At 52.3% G+C, this 24,052-nt stretch overlaps 2 protein-coding genes across 2 annotated transcripts; one reads left to right on the top strand and one right to left on the bottom strand.

Moving 5' to 3' along the window:
• Window positions 1-16,325: 16,325 nt before the first annotated feature.
• Window positions 16,326-19,301, top strand: SSTR4 (somatostatin receptor 4). The gene is made up of 2 exons (XM_072331911.1): window positions 16,326-16,501; window positions 16,624-19,301. Exon 2 carries the CDS (start codon window positions 17,072-17,074, stop codon window positions 18,260-18,262), a length of 1,191 nt encoding a protein of 396 aa, XP_072188012.1. The 5' UTR covers window positions 16,326-16,501; window positions 16,624-17,071; the 3' UTR covers window positions 18,263-19,301.
• Window positions 19,302-20,127: 826 nt separating this feature from the next.
• On the bottom strand, window positions 20,128-21,977 carry THBD (thrombomodulin). Its single transcript, XM_072331910.1, has one exon. It carries the CDS (start codon window positions 21,773-21,775, stop codon window positions 20,132-20,134), a length of 1,644 nt encoding a protein of 547 aa, XP_072188011.1. The 5' UTR covers window positions 21,776-21,977; the 3' UTR covers window positions 20,128-20,131.
• Window positions 21,978-24,052: the final 2,075 nt, after the last annotated feature.

The raw sequence follows: 24,052 nt of genomic DNA on the forward strand, positions 1-24,052 counted from the left end.
AGATCAGTGCCCGCTCTGCAGGCATCCCCGGCCCTGGGCTTCTTGTTTGACTGAAATAATTTTATTTGAATACAATACGCTATTTCAACAGTTTTAAGTTGCATGTGATTATTTAAGATGGATTCACTTTTAATTTAATCAGTTTAATGGGATTTTATGTTTTTAGATATAGCACTTCCAAATTGTCTGATTAACTTTTCAGAATCAATACGCTTAACGGCAAAGCATACAATTACACAGGCAAATGATCTCCTCCGTGGCCAGAGCATGAGTGATTGCACGGCTTCGGCTTGGGTCACAGGGTGCTGAGCTGACCCATTGAGACTGCCCATCCCCTGTGCCAGCCTTGGTTGCAGGGCATGAGGGAAGCGTGGATGCAGGCATGTGGGGATGCTGAAATGCCAGAATGCTGGGATGATGAGATTTGGGGATGCTGGGGCACCGGGATGATGGGATGCAGGATGTTGGGATGCAGAGATACTGGAATGCTGGGATGTTGGGATGCTGGTGTGTTTGGATGCAGTGACACTGGGATGCTGACTATTTGGGACACTGAGATGCTGGGATGTTGGGACACTGGAAGGCAGAGGTAGCAGGATACGGGATGCTGGAATGCTGGGACATTGAGATTCTGGTATGTTGGGACACTATGATGCTGACAAACTGGGATGCCGGAATGTTGGGATGCTAGGATGCAGAGGTAGTGGGATGCTGGGATACCGGGACACTGGCATGTCGAGATGCTGAGATGCCGGGATGCTGGGATGCACAGGTAGTGGGACGCTAGGATGTTGGCATGCTGAGATGTTGGGAAAGTAGATGCTGGGATGCTGGAGCAAGGCTCCTAACTGCTCCTCTTTGCTTCACAAGACGTTGTTTAAATTGCAACAGCAATGAATGCCCTAGATATCCAAGCTGGGCTTGCATCAATGGCAGCACCACCCCAGGAGGTGACAGCCATCCCCTTGCCCCTCCCTTGCCCTGTCCAGCCTCCATCTCCCAATGTATTCCTCCATCCTCCCGCAACCCCCCGCCTTTTGTCAAGTTGCATAATTTCTGAACTTGCATACTTGAAAAATTCTTTTAGAAATGTCAAGGTGACTGGCGTATTAAAAATGAGCCAGAGCAAACAGGAATGACATTATTTTAATTCTTTCAGTGCCAGGTCATTTTTTTTCTGTAATAACATAGCTCAGATAGCAGCCTCCCGCCCCTTGCATCATCTTCTCATTGCTTGCTTGTTGTTTCCATCTGCTAGATAAAAAGACAGGGGAAGGAAAAGAAACCCCACTGCTGTCATGGAAAAGCCTTTCAGAGAGATTTTCAAGGGATTTATAACCCCTAAAGCCACCAAAATGTTCCCTGGTTCCAGGGCATCCCCTGCACAAAACCCAGGTGGAGCAGCCAAGGTTAAAGGCAGGATTCTCAGCTCTTGGATGAAAGGAATTAAAGCGCACCAGGGCTGTGGCCACGTTGGAAGTGAAGCAGCAGAGATGGAGCTCAGCTGCACTCGAAGGCTAAATCCGTGCTAACTTGTGGTGGGCAATAAACGCACGACTGGGAGGAAAGAAAATATTTTTTCCAGTGTTTGTCTGCGCAAACAGCAGCTATTTGCAAATGGTTTTGAGGTGGTGGCGGCCTTCCTCTGCGAGTGCCAGAAACTGCAGAAAGCAGAGAGGTGTTTCCTCAGCCAGCGTAGTGCAAACGGTGAGATGTGAAGCAGGTGGCTGGGGCTGCACCAGCCACTGGTGAGGGTGGGAGTGGGATGGGGGGGAGGTGCAGCTGCTCTGCCCATGCATAAGCAGCAGAGCGGCAGGCTGCGGCACAGGGAGGGTGGCACTGCAGTGCACAGTGATGCAGCAGTGTGTGGTGATGCAGCAATGTGCAGGGATGCAGTAGTGTGCAGTGACTTGGGAGTGCACAGGGATGCGGCAGTGTGCGGTAATGCAGCAGTGCACAGTGGCGTAGCAGTGCATAGAGATGCAGCAGTGTGCTGTGACACAAGCATGCAAGGATGCAGCGGTGCATGGTGATCCAGTCATGCACAATGATGCAGCAGCACACAGCGATGTGACTGTGCACAGTGATGCCACAACGCAAGGTGATGCAGCAGTGTACAATGATGCAGCATTGCATGACAATGCAGCAATGCAAACTGAAGCAGCAGTGCACAGCAATGCAGCAGTACACGATGGTGCAGCAGTGCATAGTGATGCAATGTTGCAGAGTGATGCAGCAGAGCACAGTGATGCAAGGGTGCAGCATTGTGGGAGTATACAGTGATGCAGCAGTGTGTGGCAACGAACAGTGCACAGTGTTGCAGCAGTGCATAGAGATACAGCAGCATGCTTTGACACAAGTGTGACACAATATTGGCAGTGTGCAGTGATGTAGCAGTGCACAATGATGCAGCATTGCACAATGATGCAGCAATGAATGCTGTCACAGCAGAGCATGGTGGTGCGGTGATGAACATTGATGCAGCAGTGCATGGCAATGCAGCAGTCCACATTGATGCAGCAGTGCTCAGTGATGCTGGCAGCACGATGCATAGCTGCAGCACCAGCAGCTCAGACCAGACCATGGCTGAAGCTGGGGGAGCTGTGGGCCAGCTGGGGACAACCTGGGGGGCTGGATCCTGTTCCTGTGGCCAGCAGCCCTTGTCCCCATAGGATCATGCGCTTTCTGCAGCTTGGGCAGATCAGTTCTGCAAAGGGAGCTGCTCCAGCTTTGCTATTTATGGGCTCTATTCATCCACCATCAGGTTTCGGTGGTGCCTGGTCATAAAAGTTGCCTGTGTTGGCAGCCAGGAAACCTAAGCTGGCTTTAGGAGACCATAGGAAATGGCAAAACCTCAGGTCCCAGCCCTCCAAAATAAGGTGCAGCTAAATTAATATGGTGTGAGTGAGTGGCTACATGATGTCACCTTAGGGCGAGCAGCGCCGCGGGATAAATGCATCTCTGTGCCGGCTGCGTGCCTCTCTGCCCAGGTTCTGTTTGCTTTTACCAAAGAGAGAAACCCTCCCACTGCAGCCATGGTCTTGAGAAGAAACCCCATCTTCTTCCATGAGCAGCACGGCTGTGAGGTGCAGGGATTGCAGGCCCTATTGGGTTCCACCTGCTTTCAGTGCTCTCCTCCTTTCTATTGGCTCTGCCCATAGATGAAAGGAGAAATTACAAACATAATCCCCATCACGAGAAGCTCCGTGCTGTTGTACCACAGCACACTGATCAGACACTCGAGCTCTCGAGCACTAATTTGGCTGTTCCATTTGTGTATAGCATGACTCGCTGCAATTTCCATCAGCAATTCAAGTTCGTCCATTACCATGCCCACGTTTAATCTAGCAGGATTTAGACAAATTCCACCACGCTGTTTAAATATTAATTAAGCTCTCTCAACCGGTGCATTCTGCATATCCTCTCAAACAGCTTTCATCCCTCCAAAGCTGGGAGGCATTTTCTGAGGAGCTCCATGGCAAACAGGAGGCACAGCCTGGCACGTCCCAGTGCCAGAGTGATCCGAGGTGCCTGGCAAAGCCATCTGCTCACTGCTTCCTTCCTCTTGTTACCCACACCTGTGGGCATGAGCCCTGCTGATCCACAGGGTTCCAGGGGCACAACCCCCCTGCTTAATGCATGGCTATGTCCCTTCCCCACATGGTCAGGGTTGTTTTTCTGGGACCCTTATTCAGCATTGGATGGGTATCCCCAAATGTTCATGTCAAGCCCTGAATATTGATGGCAGACCCCAAACATTGATGGCAAACTCCTAAGATTGATGGCAAAATCTAGACTTGATGGCAATCCCTTCACATTGGTGGCAAACCCCAAATATGGATGGCAAGATCCAAACATTGATAGCAAATCTCTAATATTGATGGCAAACCCCAAGTATTGATGGCAAGTCCCTCATATGGATAGCAAATCCCTAATATTGATAGCAAACTCCAAATATTCCATATTGATGACAGACCTGAAAAGAAAAAATTATGTCAAGCCCCAGGTATTGATAGCAAACCCCAAACACTGATGGCAGACCTCAAATACTAGTGACAAGACCCACGTGCTGATAGCAAGATCCAAACATTGATGGTAAACCCCAAATGACTACTAATGACAAGATCCAAATATTGATAGCTAATGCCAAACATTGGTGGCAAACTTCGAATACTACTGGCAAGCCCCAGATATTAGTGGCAAGTCCCAAACATGGATGGCAAATCCCTAATATTGATGGCAAGACTCTAAGACTGATGGCACACCCCAATACTCATGGCAAGCCCTGAATATTGATGAGAAACCCTGAATATCAATGACAACCCCCAGACATTGATGGCAAGCCCCAATGATGGCAGATCCTTAATACTGATGGCAAAATCCAGACACTGATGGCAATCCCTAAATACTGATGGCCATGTCCTGCAGTCTGCGCTGCCACGTCTGCCCATCCGCTGCAGGGATGTGCCCCGGCACTCGTCCTGTGTACCTTGGCCACCATCCCAGTGCAATCCAGTGGCCAGACATGCGCCACAACCCCGTCACCGCAGCTCTGACCCCTCCAAACTGTGGATGAGGAAGGTCGGGGATGACCTCAGAAGGTTTGGGGACCCCCAGCTGCCCCCCACCCCGCAGACCCTGCACTGGCAGCTGCCCATCCCCAGGCGCGAGGCTCCATAGAGTACAAACAGCGGCATTGAGTGGGGCTGTGAAATGTGGCAGTGTCTGTGCGGCACCGAGGGGCTGCCAGCGCCCAGGAGCTCCTGGGACAGAAGCCAGGGCAGGAATAAGTAACACCACTGTGATGCCCAACCTGAGTAAATAAATACCTGCTCGCTCCCTCTCATGGCCTGAAATGCATCCAGCACCGGCACGAGGTCGCCTGGATAAAGCCTAAGGGATGTGAGCATCACTGCTGCTCACTTCTTCTTGGGATGACATGCGGAAGAGAAGTTGGGTTTGAAGGACCCTTAAAATATATAAATACAGATAAATACAATATTTCTTTCCATTTCTGAAAGCAAAACCTTAAAAAGAGATGTGAGAATTTGGAGATGCCATTCTCTGGCAGACAAAGCAGCCATAATATACTGAAGAAGGCACTCCTACAGGTGCTGACTGTTTCAGGGGAGTTGGACTAGATAACCTTTAAGGGTCCTTTTCAATTCAAACAATGCTACGATCTATGGTTTGATGAAAGACTGGACCTCCCCTCAGCTGGCCCAAGGCCTTCAGCCAACAAGGAGTTTGGCCAAAGATGGTCCTTGAACCACAACCACTGAACTATGAAGCCATGGCTTCAGCCCTGCAAAACAGTGGGATATGGAACACTGGGCCATCAGCCACAACAACTGTGAGTGGTGATACATGGAAAATCATAGAATCGTATAATAGAATCATAGAATGGTCTGGGTTGAAAAGGACCACAAGGATCATCTGGTTTCAACCCCCTGCTATGTGCAGGGTCACCAACCACCAGACCAGGCTGCCCAGAGCCACATCCAGCCTGGCCTTGAATGCCTGCAGGGATGGGGCATCCACAGCCTCCTCGGGCAACCTGTTCCAGTGCGTCACCACCCCCCTGTGTGAAAAACATCCTCCTAATATCCAACTTAAACCTCCCTGTCTCAATTTAAAACCATTCCCCCTTGTCCTATCACTGTTCAAAATACTTGGAAAATATCGACGGGATGCTAAGTAGCTCTTTCCCTGCTTTGTTTGCAAGCCACACGGGGCTAGAAGCACATTTATAAGCCCTCTGGACCCTGGAGAAGAGGGTAGGGCTGACGGCAGGGCAAGCGCTGGGTTTAGGACAGAGCTAACAGGAGAGGGCAGCAGAGATTTATTTATCCCTGGGACCATCGCGCGTAGGACGGAGCTCTGGGTGCCGGTCAGCAGCTGCGCACCCGGCCCAACGCTGTGCTAAAGGCTCGTCAGCGGGTGACAACGACCAGAAAATGGGTCGCTGCTGGTGCCAGACGAGGGGCTTAACGACACAGACCTCCCTGGGGTTCGCCAAAGCCGGGGCAGCCCCTACTGGTTTTTACCTACGACAGAGCGTGTGCCGCCGCTCAGCGACTCAAACAAGTGTGGGGTTTGCCAAAGCTGAGACATGCCTGCCTTGAAACAACCCGAATGATCTTGGCGGTCGCCAAATCTAAGGCACAGCTGCCACTGAACAACTCACATAAGCTTGGGGTTTGAAAAGCTGGGTTACCTGGAATGAAGCCAGCCTGCACCCACACCTGGATGGTTTGATGAGGAGGGGGGTGGTTCTGGGCGGCAGCACGGAGCTCTGCTGCCAGTGGGACGTGTCTGCACCACGGTGCTGCACTGATGAGCCACATCTCAGCGGCTGCCAGGAGCTGTTCTGATTCAGCTGAAACCATTTGGTCTTTTTAATAACTCTAGATATTCGGGAGGGAGGGCTGCTGGATCCCTGACAGTTGCTCTCCCTTTCCGCTGAGTGAGAGGAAGGTACTTTGCCCTGTTTAGCAAAGCAAGCACTTTTCAAGGCATTGAACCCTGGCTTTGTTTTGTTCCAGTTTGGCTGGGGCCGAGTACGTGCTGTCAGAAGCCCTCAGTACAAGTGAGGTTTTTCTCAATTTCCTTCTCCTTTTTTGACACACTGCTCTCCTGGGGTTCAGATCTTCCTGTTGCAGGGCTGTGCTGGGGGACAGGGCAGGGTACATGGTGAGAGCCACCCCTTCTAAGTCCCGTTTGGGGTCACAAGCAGAATTTTGCTGATAGAGGCAGACAGGCATTGCAGAGCCACGTGAACTTCATTCTTGTGAGCTGGAGGGATGTTAGAATGCAGTCAAACTGTCCATCTGAATTAGCAGTTCAGAATCAGGTCATAGAAATTACTGCAGCTTATTTATCTCCTTTTAATCCAGAGCAAACTGAGTATGAAAAGAAAGAAACCTGACTTGCTGCTAAGGAAGATGTGGGAAGAATGAAGTGGATGTGTCTGACACCGCAGGATGGGGGGAGCTCTAGGAAATGCTTTTGCCAACAGTTTACTCTCTTAGAAATGTGTGTGTTGGCCAACAGCAGGTGATGAGTGAAGCGTGGCTGTGACTGATAGATCTGTGCTGCTGTGCAAGCCAGGCTTCAGTCACCATGCTGTGAGCCTGCAGCTGGGGGAGTACACAGCCACCAGCTCCTGCCCCACATACATACCCTGCATTGAGGAATGCAGTTGGGATGCTGGGGTGCTGAGATGCTGGGATATTGGGATTCTGGGATGTTGGGGTGTTAAAATATTGGGATGCTGGAATATTGGGATGTTGGGATGTTGGGATATTGGGATGTTGGGGTATTGGGATGCTTGTGTGTTGGAATGCTGGGGTGTTAGAATGCAAGGGTGTAGGGATATTGGGATGCTAATATGATGAGATGTTGGGATACTAGGATGCTAGGATGTTGGGATATTGGGATGCTGGTGTGTTAGAATGCAAGGGTATTCGGATGCTAGTATGATGAAATGTTGGGATGCTGGGATGTTGGGATATTGGACTGCTGGGATATTAGGCTGCTGGTATGTAGGGATGATGGGATATTGGGATGCGGGGTGTTGAAGTTCTGGAGTGTTGGAATGCTAGGGTGCAGGGATATTGGGATGCTAGTATGTTGGGATGTTGGGATGCTGGCACGTTGGAATGCTGAGATGTTGGGACGTCAAGATGTTGGGATGCTGATGTGCTGGAATGCTGGGGTGTTGGGGTGCTGAAAAGATGAGGTGTTGCAGTGCTGGAATATTAGGATGCTGAGATGTCAGAATGCTGAGGGGTTGCTGTCACACCCTGTTCCCTGGTTTATTTTGGCTATCTAAAAGACAATGACAATCATGCACTTCACTGACACAGGTGATCAGGTGCACCAAAACAGTTTATTAAACATATTCTGGGCAAACTCTTGCACCTATCATCTATAATCACATATAGTCTAAGAAAACCATGTATTAGTCTATGACTAATCTGTATTCTGGAGCAGAGGGGAGGTAAATTAGAGTAGGTAAGGGTACAATAGATTGGGCATGGTTATACAAATTCTGGGGAAGGTAAATCAGGGTAGGAAAGGTTACAGAGCCTCTCTTGTCAATGTATCTGTCATGAGATGGAGACCAAGGGGGCAGGAATTGAAAGCTGGAGAGTCTCAGGGTGGCTGAGGGGAGCTTCAAAAGCCGTCCTGCAGTGTCCTGACTTTAAAGCCCTTTTACATGTGGTTTGCCAGGACAAGCGGACAGGCAGGGTGTGGTGAAGTGTTGCACTGTATGCAGACTAAGATATAAGCAGGGGTATGAAAAGCACGTGACTTTGCAGAAAAGCAGTGAAAATCACTTTCATTAGTTCAGTTTGTTTTCAATTCCCAGAACCACATGGGATTGTTTACATGTTAATCATCTCATGGTGTCTCGCTCCAATTTGTAGGAGGGAGGCAAGGTTCTTTGACATGTGTATACCCGGCGTGAGATTAAGAAGCAACGGTTCAAATGTTGGTCCAACCAGTTTATTAAGGTCCTAGTCATTATTGGGAGATGGGGAAGGGAAGGTGGGCGATAGGAAAAGTTGGAAATATAAGCAAGGAGTCTGTAGAGAGCAAAAAGAGAGTGTCACCACCGTGAGTCCAGCCAGGTACACCGTTGGTCCGTTGATCTCAGGAACTCATCTGATCACCGCGGGGGATGGGAGAAAGCCAGGAAGCTCCGCAGCAAGCTGGCCTCAGGGTCCTTGTGAAGAGGTTTTCCCCTCAGGGAATTCTCCGTCAAAGGTGTCTTTGGGAGTTTGTCTCCAAAGTTCCCAGTTTAGTGAGGGCCTTTTATCCCCCATTTCGGTGGGGTTGTTTTTCTTCTTCTTTTCTCTCAGTTTAGTGTGACAATCCCGGCCCAACAGATAAGCCAGGGAGTGGTGCCTTCGCTGCCCTGCACAAAAATTACCACTTTTTGCAGTGGTCAGCTCCTCCAAGAAAAAGACTGCTTCTCCTGCTTCTGCTTATCTTTGCAATCATAAGCAGAGGTACTGTGGCATCAGAAAGGCCTCACGAAGCAAGCTTTGAGACAACAAAAGAAAAACAGTTCTGTCTTTACACACGTGGTTTATGGTCTCTGTCCTTTTGCCAAAGGAGACACTTTCTTTTTTCTCTGACAACTTCTGGTCATAGTTCAGGTCCAAGACATGACTTCCAGGCCCCACATTGACAGACATAAATAAGGTGAAAGGAGTGATGAAGGCATAGCTATGACCTTATTCAACTGTACAGCTAGGGACGAGTCTCATTGTCAAGCAGAGGATGGCTAACAGACCTATACCCATCCTCGTCTTCCAGTATCACAAGACATCTTCCCTTCTTCATCAACTATGCTTGAGCCACGATCCACAGCTGCAACACTGGAACGATGGGATACTGGGATCCTGGGATGCTGGAACATCAAAAGGCTGAGATGCTGGGATACTGAGATATTCAGATGATGGGACACTGGGATGCTGAGATTTTGAGATACTGAGTTGTTGGGATGATAGGGTGTAGAGATGTTGGGTTTCTAGGTTGTAGAATACTGAGATGGTGGGATGGTGTGATGTTGAGATGCTGGGATACTCAAATAATTAGATGTTGGGATATTGAGATGCTGAGATGCTCCCTGGTGATGAAGTCTTCACTGAATTCTTGGAATAGCAGGGCATATGGAGGCAGATGATTGCAGAACATCTATTTAATGAGGCCTCACAGGCATCCCTACATGTCCTCACAAACTCCTGCAAGTCTGGGCTATAGGATTTATTGCCTGAAGTAAGAATTACAGCACATAACACTGACCTTGGCTGCCTGGGAGCAGGAGAGCACTCTCCATGTTTGCACTCAGTTTTATGTCCATCTCCCTGGTGTTGGGTCTGAAGAGTGGGCTCAGCTGCACTGCTTGTGCACAACTACTTCCCTCACACACAGATTCATCACTTGTGCACAACTGTGTCACCCTTACAGAACACGCATACCTCCGGGCATGTGCTTGGTTCCCTTTAGGGCTGCAGACAAGACTTCTGACACAGTGTGCCCCACCTGCTGTCGTTCTGCGTCACCAGATGGCACTGCTGCTGTCAGCTGGAAGAAACAACGTGTCTGCGGTGCAGATAAAAGCAGGGGAGGAAGCCTGGGTAGCATACTTGCCTCTTGAAACAGCGCAGATAAAGCCGAACTGAAGCATTTTGGAGTATATTTAACCCACGTTACATTATTTTTCCCACCAGTCCCTTCATAACCCCATGCAACATCACCAAGGTAGCAGCTCCTCACCACAGCTCAGCACAGCACCAACACTGGGCAACCCAGAGAGGCCCAGATCTTAGCTCCCTCCCAAAGCACACCTCCACCTCGGTGCCATTTCCTAAAGGCTTTACAGGCCGTCTCCTTTGTGCAGAACTGGCAACAGCACAGGAAAATGCCAAAGGGGAAGCAGTGAGCCGGCATGCCGGGGTTTGGCTGGCTCCAGCTTTTTGCACAGATTAATAGCAGACCGACCACAGGGAGACGCAATTTGGTCGTAATTTATTTTGTTTTAAGGGCCTAATAACTTCCAGCTGGTGATTTGTAAATGAACTGACTCCTTGCAAAAAAAAAAAAAAAGAAAGAAAAAAGTCCTGAAATGAATCATTTGACACCAAAGCCCGAGTTGTTAAACTGGGAGGTTAACACTTGCCTTGCAGCATGTCTTTCTAATGCATGCCCACATCCCACCCCTGGGTATGGTACTAATCTGATGGACCCGGTTCCTTTCTGACACAGCACTAAGTTGGGTGCACAGGGAGCTGCCTGTCAGCCCTCCCTGTTCCCCATCTCACTCTATTGTTCCACTGACGGCCCCAGTCCTGGAATTTCCTTTAAAGGTACAGAACAATATCAGGAAAATCAGGTTTTCTTTTTCTTTTTCTTTTCTTTTTTCTTTTTTTTTTTTTTTTCCCCTTTCTTTTTTTTCCTTTTTCTTTTCCTAAAAAGCCAGTGGGGCTCTGCCTTGGGGAACCACTGCCTCTGTCAGGGATCTGTGTTCCACCTCTTCCTTCCCCCCATCCCATGCTGACCCCATGGGCTCACCTTGACTGTTCCAGGCAGGATTTTGAACCTCCCTCTTCCATTTCCCAATATTTGACATACGAATGGACCCAATCCAAAGCAACGCACAGAAAGATGATGTGACGGGAGCCAACCATCCCTACTGTTAATGTTGATGCTCAGAGTATCACTGCTGGTGCTGGAGGTGCTGTTAAAACTCCTTGCAACCCCAAGGCTGCGCTGGGCTGCTGCAAATCCTCACCATCCTCCTCTTGTTACTCACTGTCTCCAACCCAGCCAGGCATTTTGGCTGGAGGAATACCAATGTGAATTGAGTGACATGACTCAGTGGGCACAACCAGATTTGATGACCTTAGTGGTCTTTTCCAACCTTAACTATTCTATGATTTTATGAACATTTTGCTTCTAAAACCATCTCCCAGTTTCCAGCTGATTTGCAGCTGTTCCACTTGGGGTCATCTATGTGACCAAGCAGAGCCCCTTGAGCAATATAGCACCTGTTGTTGGCTCTGGTTTTAATTTCTGTGCTTTAAGTACCCCACAGAAGAAAAGAAATCCAGTCTGGAGAGGCTGAGGTTTCCCACAGGACCAGGACTTTACTCTGCTTCAGCTAAAGTAAACATATATAAAGAGAAGTTGGCAATACTGACAGGGCCACAAAGGAACAAGGACTTGTAGATATGGGAGGAAAGTTCTAATATGTCTTGAAATAATACCAAAAATTCAACGTGATTTTCAGGCTGACCACTGAATGCACCCACTCCTTGCTTACACCAGAGGGTCTGAGGCAAAGGGAAGTTTTCCTGGCTTTAAGCTACAACTTCTGAAGTGAGGAGGGAAAATAAGACACAAGGTGTGACCTGCCCCATGCAAATCAGTGTGCCACAGGGAACTGCACCGCTGCCTGACCCAGGGCTCCTTTGCAGAGGGGGAGGTCTGGTCTCTACTGCATGGACATCAGACATAGCAAAGACTTCCCTTTTGGAAACCTCCAACATGTGTCCCTAGATTGATTTCTGAATATAACCCAGAGGGGGTGAAAAAAAAGAAAAAAGAAAAGAAAAAGAGAAGAAAAAAAGACAGAAAGGAAAAAAAGCATTATTTTCTTGCAGCGGGACCTCACAGCAGCGAGCTCAGCACGATGCTATCAGCCTTCCCCAGCCCTCCACCCTCAGAAAACAAAGGCAGGATGTGCCATCTGTCATCCCCCTGTGCTGGGGCCGGGGACCCTCCTGGGCGCTCCCTCAGTGTTTCCGTGCCTCCGAGAGCATCTCAATGTGCCCAAACATCGCAGTCAAGGCTGGGCTGTGTGCCTGGTGGGACCCAAGGGCTGTTCTTGCTCCCCTCTTTCCCCTCCTCATTATTTTGGGATTGATATGCCATCTGCTCTAATTTTTGTTCCACGTTCTTTAAGGCCCCTTCCAACCTAATCCATTCTACACGCTATATAATACATGTAACATACAACACGTTCTATGCATTCTATTTCACAGATGTAAAAGGTGGGCGCAGCGTTGGTGCATTCTGTCCAGAAATGGGGGGAAAAAAAACCCCACAACCTTTTAGCTTTTGTTTGAATCTCAAAGGAAGAAACACGGGATCTGGGGCCCGGCACAAGCACTCGCTCGAAGGTGTGGTGCTCTCTGCTGATCCTTGTTTTCAGCAACAAAGGATATGTGAGTTCTGCCAGGAAATCCGAAACCCTGGAGGAGCGGCTAGGCTCTCATCTCCGTGAACTCCATTGTCGCCTTTGTTCCATGTGTTTCTGCACAAAAGGCAATTTGTAGAAATGGCTGCGTGCTGCAGGAGAGTGAAAGGATGAATGATAATGTCCTGTCCCCCGGCAGCAGAGCTTTGGCACAGCTTTGCACATTTTTGGAGGGTGACAACCAAACGGCATTCACTTCCAAGCCTGATGCAAACTGATTTGGTTTGTACTTTGTTAAGGGCAGCCCCGAAGCTTTTCTACAAGAGCCACCGGGCTCTGGTGGGGGTTTTTAGGGTTCACCACACCCTCCTTCAGCCAGGAGCCCAGAGCTTATGCCTCAGTGGCAGTGCTTGCCGTTGGCTTCTCACCAGCTCCTTGCACAACTGATAACTGAAGAAAACACGTATTTGCCTGGGGGAAAGGGTGGGATGCGCAGCGCAATCTTGCTCCTCCCTGTCATGCAGTCGAATGCATTTTAAATCTCTTTACCTTCTGTGCTTGACTATTCTGCTCCAGTGGTAATGATGTTACCTGCTTTTCTGCTGATTGTATGCATCTTTTCTTTTTCTAATATATAATTTAAATTGTGGCTCTCTGTGTGGATTGGTTTGTGAAGACGTAGCCGGAGATGGCTTATCTCCTTATATCACATCCTTGTCTCTAAATTGGAGAGATACAGGCTTGAAGCAGGGACTGTTTGGTGGATAAGGAATTGGTTGGATGGTCACAGCCAGAGGACTGAGGTCGATGTCTCTGTGTCCAGGTGCAGGCAGTGAGGAGTGGTGTCCCCCAGGGGTCCATCTTGGGACAGTGCTTTTCAATATCTTTATCTGTGATATAGGCAGTGGGACTGAGTGCACCCTCAGCAAGTTTGCTGATGACACTAAGCTGAGTGGTGCAGTGGACACAATGTAAGGAAGGGATGACATCCAGAGGGACCTGGGCAGGCCTGAGTAGTGGGCCTACGAGGCCAAGGGCAAAATAACCTTTAACACCCCTTCCAACTTAAGATATTCTATGATTCTGTGGCTTGTGCTTCCCAGAGATTCAGGGACAAATCCATTACTGGCCCATGCAAAGTCAACCGTGAGACTTCTTGGGCACACTGGGTACCCTCAACCATTCCTTTTCCCGGGGCTCCAGCACTTAGTTGACACTAACTTACTAACTACTACTTCATTGATTTAACTTGTGTGCAACATTATTAAGATCGCTGCATTATTATAGCTTACCATGTTGCTGCTGGAGCTGATGCAAGCAAGGGCAAATCTCCTTAGCCCCTTGCCACAACTGGTATCCTGAAGGATCTACCCGAATTAATGACAACAAAATGAATGAACTGTTTGCAAGCAAGCTGCAGGTCCTGCCAGGCGCCATAAATGCCATCTGGATGCCTGCGCTTCTGCAGAAGGAAAGGGTTCTGATTGTTCCAGTTTCACATCTACACTAAGAAGAGATGGAAATGTTGATTTTGTGTGCTGGCGTCATGCATTCCCGCAAGGAGCAACGCCTCTGGGAGCTGATTGCTGTGCTTCACTTTACTGCAGAAACTGCACCTTGCTCTCAGTTCCTAGCAGCCTCTGAGCACCTGCATGCAAAAAAATAATAAAAATAAGTGTACTGGCTATGAAACTGGAAAGAGAATCAGATTAGAAACCAGATGTAAGTCAGTGATAGTGATGTAATCAGCCACGGGGACCGTTAGCTGAAGGAAATGATACATACCTTATCATGAGGAGCGTGTGCATCAACGCTGAGCCATGGAAATTGGCCTAATTCAAGGCAATCATGTGCTGTTACAGCCTGCGTGCACTGCTGCTGGGTGTATCCATGCCGCATCTCCAGGCTCACCCCAGGTTTTGGGTGCTGGGAAACCTCTGTGCACATTTTTCACATCTCATGGAACGTTCATTCTGACCAGAGAAGAACAAGATGAGTTTACTTGGGGCTTGCCTGGAAGGATTATTTGTTTTCTTTGTTTGCCTTGGCTGTTCACTCAAGGGTTCTGCCTGCCCCATGCTTGCAGGGGCAGCCAAACCCTGGAAGAGTTGGTTGCCATTCTTCTGGTGAATCTGGAGAACTGCTGGGAGCGCCACAGAGATCTGAGCCCAATTCTTCTGTGCCCTGTGAGTGGGTAAGCCTGCTAAGTGCCAGCCTGCTCCCCCCTTGCCCGTGCTGTTTGAACAGGAATACAGGCCAGCATCAGCCATTTCCCCCTCTTTTGGCTGCATTTCAAGGTGGATATTCTGTTGCAGCCAGAAAAAAGACCTTTTGTTGGGAGGCCTGGCAGGGCAGGGGGCAGGCTTGCCTTTACAAATATTTAGCTAGCGGCAACTGGAGGGAATACATCAAGTATGAGCCTAGGAAAGTGCGTGGTGCTGCATTTACAGGCCTCTAAGTCAATAGGATGCAGACTGTTGGGTAGGTGCTCAGCATTCAAAAGCCATGTGCAGGCTGAGGCTGCCTGCTCTCCCCATACATCAGATACATACTGGATGTATGCACCCACCGGGAGCTTGACCCATGTGTTATAGGATCGTTAAGGTTGGAAAAGACTTCTAAGATCAACTAGTCCAACCCCAACCCATTCCCACCATGCCCACTGACCATGTTCTTCAGTGTCCTCACCGTGGCCCTCAATCAGTGCCAGCCCCTTCTGTGCTTCACCACAGCCAGGACATTTGAGCCAGGACATCCTAGCCAAAAATGTTGCCAGCTGCAGGATTAACGATGGCCATATATTTAAGCACCAAGAAGACATAGGCACCTGCGTTCCCATGCACATTGAGTCTGTTCTCAGTAACATAATATGTGCGTTTATCTATATTGCTGCAGTCCAAACTCCTTCCACAAACAAATGCAGCCAGCTGGCTGCCGGCTGCATCCCAGGAAAACTCCCATAGGCACTGCCCAGTGAGCTGGGAGCTGTCATGCAGGCAAGGGAGAGAACCATAGATTCACAGAATCATGAAGGTGAAAAAGATCACTGAGATCACTCAGTCCAACCCCAGCCCACCCCACCGTGCCCACTGCCCACGTCCCTCAGTGCCACATCCCCACGACTCTGGGACACCTCCATGGACGGTGACCCCACCACTCCCCGGGCAGCTGTGCCACTGCCTCACCGCTCTTTGGGAGAAGGAATTGTTCCTAACAGCCAACCTGAACCTCCTATGGCTGTTCCCTTGGAGCAGAGGCTGACCCCACCTCACACAGCCTTCTTTCAGGTCCTCCTTACAGCCCATCTTGTAAATGGATATCACATTACCAAGTCCTTTGCTCCCAGAGTGCGCGGGTTGGATTTGTTAAATGAAAAACTCATGGGGATGCACACATGTGCTGTGGGGTCTGTGCTGCTTTGGGGGTCCTACCCTACAAACAGAACCTATCATGAAAGGGCCAGCAGCACCTGGCCTCACTAGGGCATCTATTGCAGCCCTCACCCCCGCCCTGCACGGCCCCTTGTTACTTCTTGCACTGGGAAATTAGCGTACGGATAGGGAAGCATGAAGGATGCGGGAGCGAGCGCGGAGAGGGGGGGGCGGGCCGCCGCCGTCACCAGGGCAACAGGCCTTCATCGCCTCCCAGTCGTGGGGTCCCCGCTCGGCTCAAGGCGTGCGGCTCGGGCCCCCCCAGAGCAGCGCCGGGCTGCGGCATCCCCGCCTCCGCAGTGGCCATGGCCGGAGCGGGAGGAATCCCGCTCACCTAGAGGAGAAAGAAGGGGGAAGGGTATGTCGGATGCTTTGTTTTCAATGGGAGTGCAGCGAGCAGAAATTAGGCTTTTTTTTTTTTTTTTTTTTTTTTTTTTTTTAATATCGACGTCTCATTGTGTTTATTTATTTGTTTTGAAGGCGGGAAAGCTTATTTCCATGGCACAGGTGATGCGGGCCGGCAAGGTTCGGCTGCATGAAAATCCGGACAGTGCGGTCTGCCTTTCGCTTTAAAAGGTTCGGATCCCGTCGGTCATCTGATCCAGGTCAGCGGGACTTTCCTCGGCAGCAGCCCCGCAACCCTTCGGCCGGGAGCCCCCTGGCTGTGCATCCCCACAGGACTGGGAGGTAAAATCTCTCCGGATCGCCCTCGCGTTCCTCTGGTTTCCCACTGCGGGGGTGAAGGAAACCATTGAGATTTGCAGGGGTTCCATCGGGCAGCACCGATTCCTGATGCAGCCACGGTGCCCCCCACCCCCGCTCCCTCCCCACGGCCCCTGAGGCCCCCGGAGCCTGGTGAGGACGGCGGTGTGGGGCCCTCCCCTTCTGGCAGAGGCCGGCACTCGTCCCCCATGGGCTACCCTGCAGCATGAGCACCAACGCTGAGCATCTCCTGCCGTGGGCCGCCTCTGCGGTGCCCCCCAATGCCAGCGCAGCCTGGATGGAAGGGCCATCAGCACGGGGTGGGCGGGTGGGCGAGTTGGCGGGCATGGTGGTGATCCAGTGCATCTACGCCCTGGTGTGCCTGCTGGGGCTTCTGGGCAACTCGCTGGTCATCTTTGTCATCCTGCGCTACACCAAGATGAAGACGGCAACCAACATCTACCTGCTCAACTTGGCCATCGCCGATGAGCTCTTCATGCTCAGCATCCCCTTTGTGGCCACCTCGGCTGCCCTGCACCACTGGCCCTTCGGCCGGGCGCTGTGCCGCACCGTGCTGGGTGTTGATGGCCTCAACATGTTCACCAGTGTCTTCTGCCTGACGGTGCTCAGCCTGGACCGCTACATTGCCGTGGTGCACCCACTGCGGGCAGCCACCTACCGCCGCCCACGGGTGGCCAAGATGGTCAATGGGGCTGTCTGGCTCCTCTCCCTGCTGGTGGCTTCACCCATACCCATCTTTGCTGGCACTGCAGTCACTCGTGATGGCCAAGCAGTGGCTTGCAATCTGCTATGGCCTAGCCCAGCCTGGTCAGCAGCCTTTGTGGTATATACCACGCTGCTGGGTTTCTTGCTGCCAGTGCTGGCCATGGGTCTGTGCTACCTGCTGATCGTGGGCAAGATGCGGGCTGTGGCACAGCGGGTGGGCTGGCAGCAGCGCCGGCGCTCCGAGGGTAAGCTGACGCGCCTGGTGTTGATGGTGGTGGCCATGTTTGTAGTCTGCTGGATGCCCTTCTACGTGGTGCAGTTGGTCAACCTCCTGCTACCTGGCCGCCTCGATGCCACCGTCAACAACGCCTGCCTCATCCTCAGCTACTCCAACAGCTGTGCCAACCCCATCCTCTACGGGTTCCTCTCGGAAAACTTCCGGCACTCCTTCCACGGTGTGCTGCGGCGCTGCCTCGATGCCAGCCTCTGCTGCTGTCCACCTGAGGTGCGGGCTGTTGGTGATGAGGAGGAGGAGGAGGAGGAAGAGCCCCTGGATTACCGCGCCGTGCCCCGAAGTGACCCCAAGGGCAAGGGCTGCATGTGCCCGCCGCTGCCCTGCCAGCAGGAGCCTGCACGCCCTGAACCCTGCTGCAAGCCCGGCACCCTCCTGGCAAAGACCACCACCTTCTAAGGTGACCTCTGCAGCCCCACAAATAGGGTGCTGGCTGGAGAGGGCCACACCGCCCTCCTTTTGGGAACAGAATGCTTTTCTGATGACTTTGCCCCCATCTCTGCTGGGGTGTCCCCCTGGCATTCTCCACTCTTCAACCGCGCTGTGCAGCCTGATGTAATAAAAAGCCGTAACACTGGCCCGAGACACAGCTCCCAGCCTTGGCTGAGTGATTACTGCCACTGGGGAGCCCCCGGGCTAATGGCTGGGTTCCAGCCAAGGGAGGATGCAGGACGGGAGGGTCAATGGGATGGGCACAGAGGGGACCCACGTGCTGCCCCAGGGGACATGAGATCACCGGCACGGCATGGCCCAGTCTCTGCTTCTGCATGGGACCCTGCCAGGCTTCCACCAGCATTTCCCACTGTTTGATCCCTGCCTGGGCAAAAAAAAAAAAAAAAAAAAAAAAAAAAAAAAAAAAACAGGCTGGAAAAAAAAGCCACCTCCCAAATGGAGCTGCAGCTTTGAGTCCTTAGCAGGTGCCCACCTTGAGTCTCTCCCCTCATCTTAAAGGGAAAAGCAAAACTTTCCACAAAGGTCTACAATTAAAAATATCCCATAGACCCTCCTCATATCCCCAAGCAGAGGGACCAAACTGACGCTTTCCAGCAGGAAGGCTGCTCACTGTGCTGCAGAGAAGCATCGCCCTCAAGGGCACTTTGAGCACAGCCGTGGGAACTGAAGAGCAGAGCTGGAGCTGCACCGAGCAGCGTTAAATCAGCCACTTCCAGCTTGTTTGGGTTGAGCGTCGTCCTTTTCGTGTTATTCCCTTTCTCCACTATTTCTGGCTCATTCGTTCTATTTTAATGCTGCTGGTGAAGGACACGCTTTCAGCACGGCTCTCTGCTAACCCACAGCTCTGCTTTGCTTCTGGGGAGCCTGTGAACTTCATCAAGAGGCCAAGAGATGCTGGGAGGGGGGGGAAAGGGGGGGGTGCTCAGGCTGCAGGGAGGGCAGGAAGAACAGCTCGTTCCCAGGTTTCTATAAATCAGACAGTAAAAGCTTTATTGGTCTGCACACAACATCACGAGGTGATCGCGCGTGGCGTAGGGTATATTTCCAATAAATAAATAAGTATTTACACATGTGCTGGGTGTACAAAACAGTGGGTTCAACCATTTACATCAGGAAAGCAACAACTGGGGCAGTGTGGAGCTGGCATTCATCTCAGGGGCTGCTGCATTGCTCTGTGCCTGTGCACAGACATCCCTCAGCTCCAAGCCCAAAATCCCATCCGGAAAGCTTGGCACTGTGGCAGCTGCCCCTGCTCAGGCACAGACCCTCAGCACTGACAACCCTGAGGGCTGTTTCAGGGATCTTTCCCCCTCCAACTCTTCTTTCCCACCCCATTTACCCTCCAGCCCACGCCTGCAAAGCAAGCAGCAAGGTCCGGAACGCAAACATCACCAGGAAGTTTTGCCTTCAACATCCACACAAATTAAATTGATCCCTGGATGAAAAATTAAAAAGGATGGGAAAAAAAAAGGAAAAACACAAGAGAAAAAAAGGCACAGTATCACCAGCGCTGGAAATGCCCTTCCTACAAATGACTTCAGTGCTCCTGGAATACCCATTTCACCCCCAAACAGTCCCCAGGTGGTGGGAGTGAAAAGAAATCAGCACTTTAGCCCCACCACGGTGAGCTCCACGGGATCCTTGCACTGCTGGCAATCTGAGTGCTCTGCTGCCAGAAGTCTGTATGCAACAGGCACGGGAAACACAAGAAGCCAATGACACAAACTGCTTTCCTCGCTTTCTCTTTACAAAACCAGGGGGGTTACAACCAAACGTTACCCAGTTCCATCCGCCTCCTGCTCGCTGCCAGGCTCCCTACACTTTCTGGCTGACAGACACCTGCTGGAGCCCCATCTCCTTCTCACGGGGGCTGCCACACTTGTACTCCATAGAGCTGGGGGGTTGGTAGCGCTTCCTTGCCAGGTGGTAGCCAATGGCCAGCAGCACCAGAGCCGCACACAGCACGCCCACTGTGATGCCCACCAGCGCCCCAGGGTGCAGGTGCTCTGCTTTGGGTGGGACGCGGCTGGGGAGGGGCAGGGAGGGCCCAGAATCTCCTGAGTACTCATCCACGTTTTCCTCCAGTGAGATGAGTTTGCAGTTGTCGACATCAACGAGCACATAGCCGGGTTGGCAGTGGCACATGTAGCTGCCGGGTGTGTTGGTGCAGTTGTGGTCGCAGTAGTTATTCTCGCACTCATCGATGTCAACGCAGAGCACGACACCATCAGGCAGGTGGTCCGTCACAAAACCATCGGGGCAATCACAGGAGAGGCCATTGGAGTTGCACTCGGCCAGGCATCTGCCATCCTCACATTGCCTCACGCACTCGGTGGGATTCTTCAGGTTGACAACATAACCATCATCACAGCTGCAGCGGTAACTGCCGGGCACGTCCTCGCAGATGTGGTCACAGGGCCCGGTGCTGCAGTTGGGGACGGGCATACAGTGCCCTTCCACCATCTCGTAGCCACGGTGGCAGCGGCACTCGAAGCCGCCCTCGGTGTTGTGGCAGACCTGCTCACACACCTCTGGCACCTTGATGCAGTCATCCACGTCCTGGCAGCTGCTGCCGTCGGGGCCCAGCTGGTAGCCCTCCGAGCACATGCAGTGGAAGCTCTCCCCGTCGGGCACGCAGTGCTGCTCGCAGGGAGCACCGGCGCACGGCGACAGGCAGCCGCGCCCGTCGGGGCCGAGCTTTTTGCCGGCAGGGCAGGAGCAGCGCGAAGTCCCATCCAGCTCTTCGCAGTTTCCCTCGCAGCCGCCGTTGGACAGGCGGCACGGCCAGGCGCCCGGCTCCGAGCGGCCCCACCTCGTTCTCCCGCCGACGGCCGCGGCCTCGCAGAGCAGCTGCAGCCCCATCGGCGAGACGAACGCGGTGGAGCCGGGCGGCAGGGCCAGGAAGTCGCCGCCGGAGGCTCCGAAGGGAGTGCGGTAGGTGAGGGACGCGCCGTCGGCGGGCGACAGGCGGGGGCAGCTGTCGGGGTAGTTGTACTCGCAGAGGAAGCCGTCGGCCGGCTCCTCGCAGCGCCGCTCCTCCCAGCTCAGCTCCCGCGACACCGCCACGCAGAGCTGCCCGCAACGCCGCCCCGACGGCGCCCAGTTGTCGTAGTCGGTGCGGGTGTCTCCGGTCACCCACTGGAAGCCGCGCAGCCTCCGCTCCGGCTCGGTGCACGGGGTAGGCAGCCGCAGCCCCAGCCACAGCCGCCCGCCGCGGTTCCGCAGCAGCAGCTCGATCGCATCCTCCGCCACCGTGGAGCGCACGGTCATCAGGTGGCCGCCGTGCCGCTCGCAGGCCGCGCTGGCCTCCGCGAAGGACCCCGGCGTCCAGAAGACGGCGAAGCAGTCGTGCTCCAGGCACTGCGCCCCCGACGGGGCGGGCGGCTGCAGCTCGCCGAGTCCCAACCCCAGCCCCAGTCCCAGTCCGGCCAACAGCAGCGGCAGCGGGAGCCGCCGCATGGCGGGCGGCCGGCGCGGCGAATCTCTGTCATGCCGCCGACCAGGGCGGCCGCTTTATAGAGCTCCGGCCGCAGGAAGGAAGCGCCTCCGGGGACGGGCCGCCGCCGGGCCGGGAGGGATTGCGGCGGGGGCGGCTCCGGCGCGGAGGAAATCCCCGCGAGTCGGGAGGTGCTGCTGGGCTGGGCCGGGCCCGGCCGGGCGTGACCGCGGCGGGGAGGGGGCGAGGCGGCCGCCCCTTCGGGGATGCGGGAGGGAAAGGGAGGGGGGGAGAGGTGAGGAGGGGGGGAGTTGTGGGGAGAGTAGAAGGAAAGGAGGCGGGGATAGGGGAGGGGAGAGAGGAGAGAAGAAAAACAGTAGAAGAGTGGAGATTGATTTAAAAGAAAAAAAAAGAAAATAAGTGAAAAATAAGAGAGAATGGAAGGAAAGAAAAGAAAAACTAAAAGGAAAGAGGAAAACACAAAGAAAGATGAGGGGATGGGAGAGGGGGAGGCGTGGGAGGAGAAGGAGGAGAGGGAAGAAGAGAGGAGATGAGGAGAGGAGAGGAGAAGGAGGGAGAAGAGAGTAGAAGGGGGGAGAGGAGAAAGAGGGCGAAGAGAAGGGGGGATGGGGGGGAGAGAAGAGGAGAAGGGGGAGAGGGGGACATCAGAAGAACGAGAACAGAAGGCAATCGCGGGAGAACTGAGGCTGCCGCAGGACCCTCCGGGACAGGCAGGGGACAGCGGTAGCGGCATGGGAGGGCAATAGGTCAGGGGCTGCTTCATGCTTGAGAGTGGCGGCCGTGGGGGTAGCCCGGAGCTGCCCGGCAGCTCCAGGGAGGAGATGGCGAGTAACAGCGGGACCCCACGGCACGGCTGTGCGATCCCAACCGCCGGCGGCAGGTGGCAGCGTGGGGGGAAGGACAGTGTTCGGGTCGCTTTTTGAGAAGAAACCGAGGGTATTTTTTTGCGAAAGGGGAAAGTCGGTCCATAAGCTCTCCGGGGTTTCGCAGCTTTTTGTTAGCGGGGAACTTCCTTGCACTTGTGGGGCTCGGTGTCAGCAGGAGTGAGCGGCAATCCCTTTGCGAGCTTCCTTTGCAAGTTTGCAAGGCCAGGAGATTTGAGGTGAGAGGGCAGAAGAACATCCGCTGTGCTCTGCATGGCAGCAGCTATGCACGGAACAGGGCTTGGAATTAAAGAAAGTCATGTGGGTTCGAAATTAAAAACAATCACGTGGCTCTCCAGGGGAAGGAGTGCGAGGCCGCCTCCTGCTCATGGTTTTATGACAGCTTGGCCCCATCCGTGCTTTTATCCTTGCGGGATCCACCTCTCCTATCAGAACATGGCCGAGAGCAAAATAAAAATGAAAAGCAAACATCTAAAGCTTCGCCACTCAAGGAAAAGGGCATTTGACCCTTCTTTTCAATTTAGAGAGGGATGTTTTTTACTTGGAAGGCTCAGCCGCAGCAATTAGCCCTCGGGATCCCCTGCAGAGAAACAAATCCATGCTGCTTCACTCCACTCCTAGCGAGGAGGTGACTTTATTACACCCTCCAGCCTGATGTGCCCTCTGCCAGCCCTGAGCGATTCCTGTTGCTCCTGGGAGGCTGCAGGCATTGGGAAAAAGGGAAAGATGGGGATTAATGATAATGATGATCATTAATAATCATCAATACTATGGATAACAGCTCCCCTGGCTTGCTGCCTCAGGGCTACCCTTCATCCTTGCCCTCCCTCCCGTTTCCCTGCATCATCCCTCTTTCTATGTAATATGCGTCCCTTGCTCTGACTTCATGGAAAGTTATTCCTTAGGAAAGGAAGGACGAGTTACTCATACAGCAGTGACTTTCTAAAGGAGCTCCAGCCACTGCCAGAAAGAGAGCTGTCACCAATGCTTGGTAACGCCCATCTTTCTTGGCTTTAAAAAAAGCAAAACAACTTTAAATTCAAAGAAAAAAAGTAAAGCAGTGTTTTGTTTCCCCAGTTTTCATCTTAATGGCTTTCTTTTTCTTTCCCCCTCCACTTCTTGTGCCTCGATTTTCCTTCCCCCTTCTGTTTGGTTTTGTTTTCAGAAGTGAAACAGCAGAATACCGGGGGGAAGGTCGGAGGAAACAATGGGAAAGCAAAACATCAGGATGCAGTCAGTGATGAATAAAAACCATGCGTTTTGTTTCCATAAAGATATCGTAGAAACATAAATTTCACTTCAGGGCTGTGTGTGCTAACCAATATTTTGACATTTTCCAAGAAAAAAACTTCCAACCATCCCAAAACAAAGCTTTCCCAGAAGGGTGAGGTATGG

The sequence above is a fragment of the Excalfactoria chinensis genome, chromosome 3 (genome assembly GCF_039878825.1).
Source record: "Excalfactoria chinensis isolate bCotChi1 chromosome 3, bCotChi1.hap2, whole genome shotgun sequence".
Classification (NCBI taxonomy): Eukaryota; Metazoa; Chordata; class Aves; order Galliformes; family Phasianidae; genus Excalfactoria; species Excalfactoria chinensis.

What these genes read in the sequence shown, in the direction of transcription:
- SSTR4 (XM_072331911.1), top strand. Translation starts at nt 17,072, where the DNA reads ATGAGCACCAACGCTGAGCATCTCCTGCCGTGGGCCGCCTCTGCGGTG.
- THBD (XM_072331910.1), bottom strand. Translation starts at nt 21,775, where the DNA reads ATGCGGCGGCTCCCGCTGCCGCTGCTGTTGGCCGGACTGGGACTGGGG.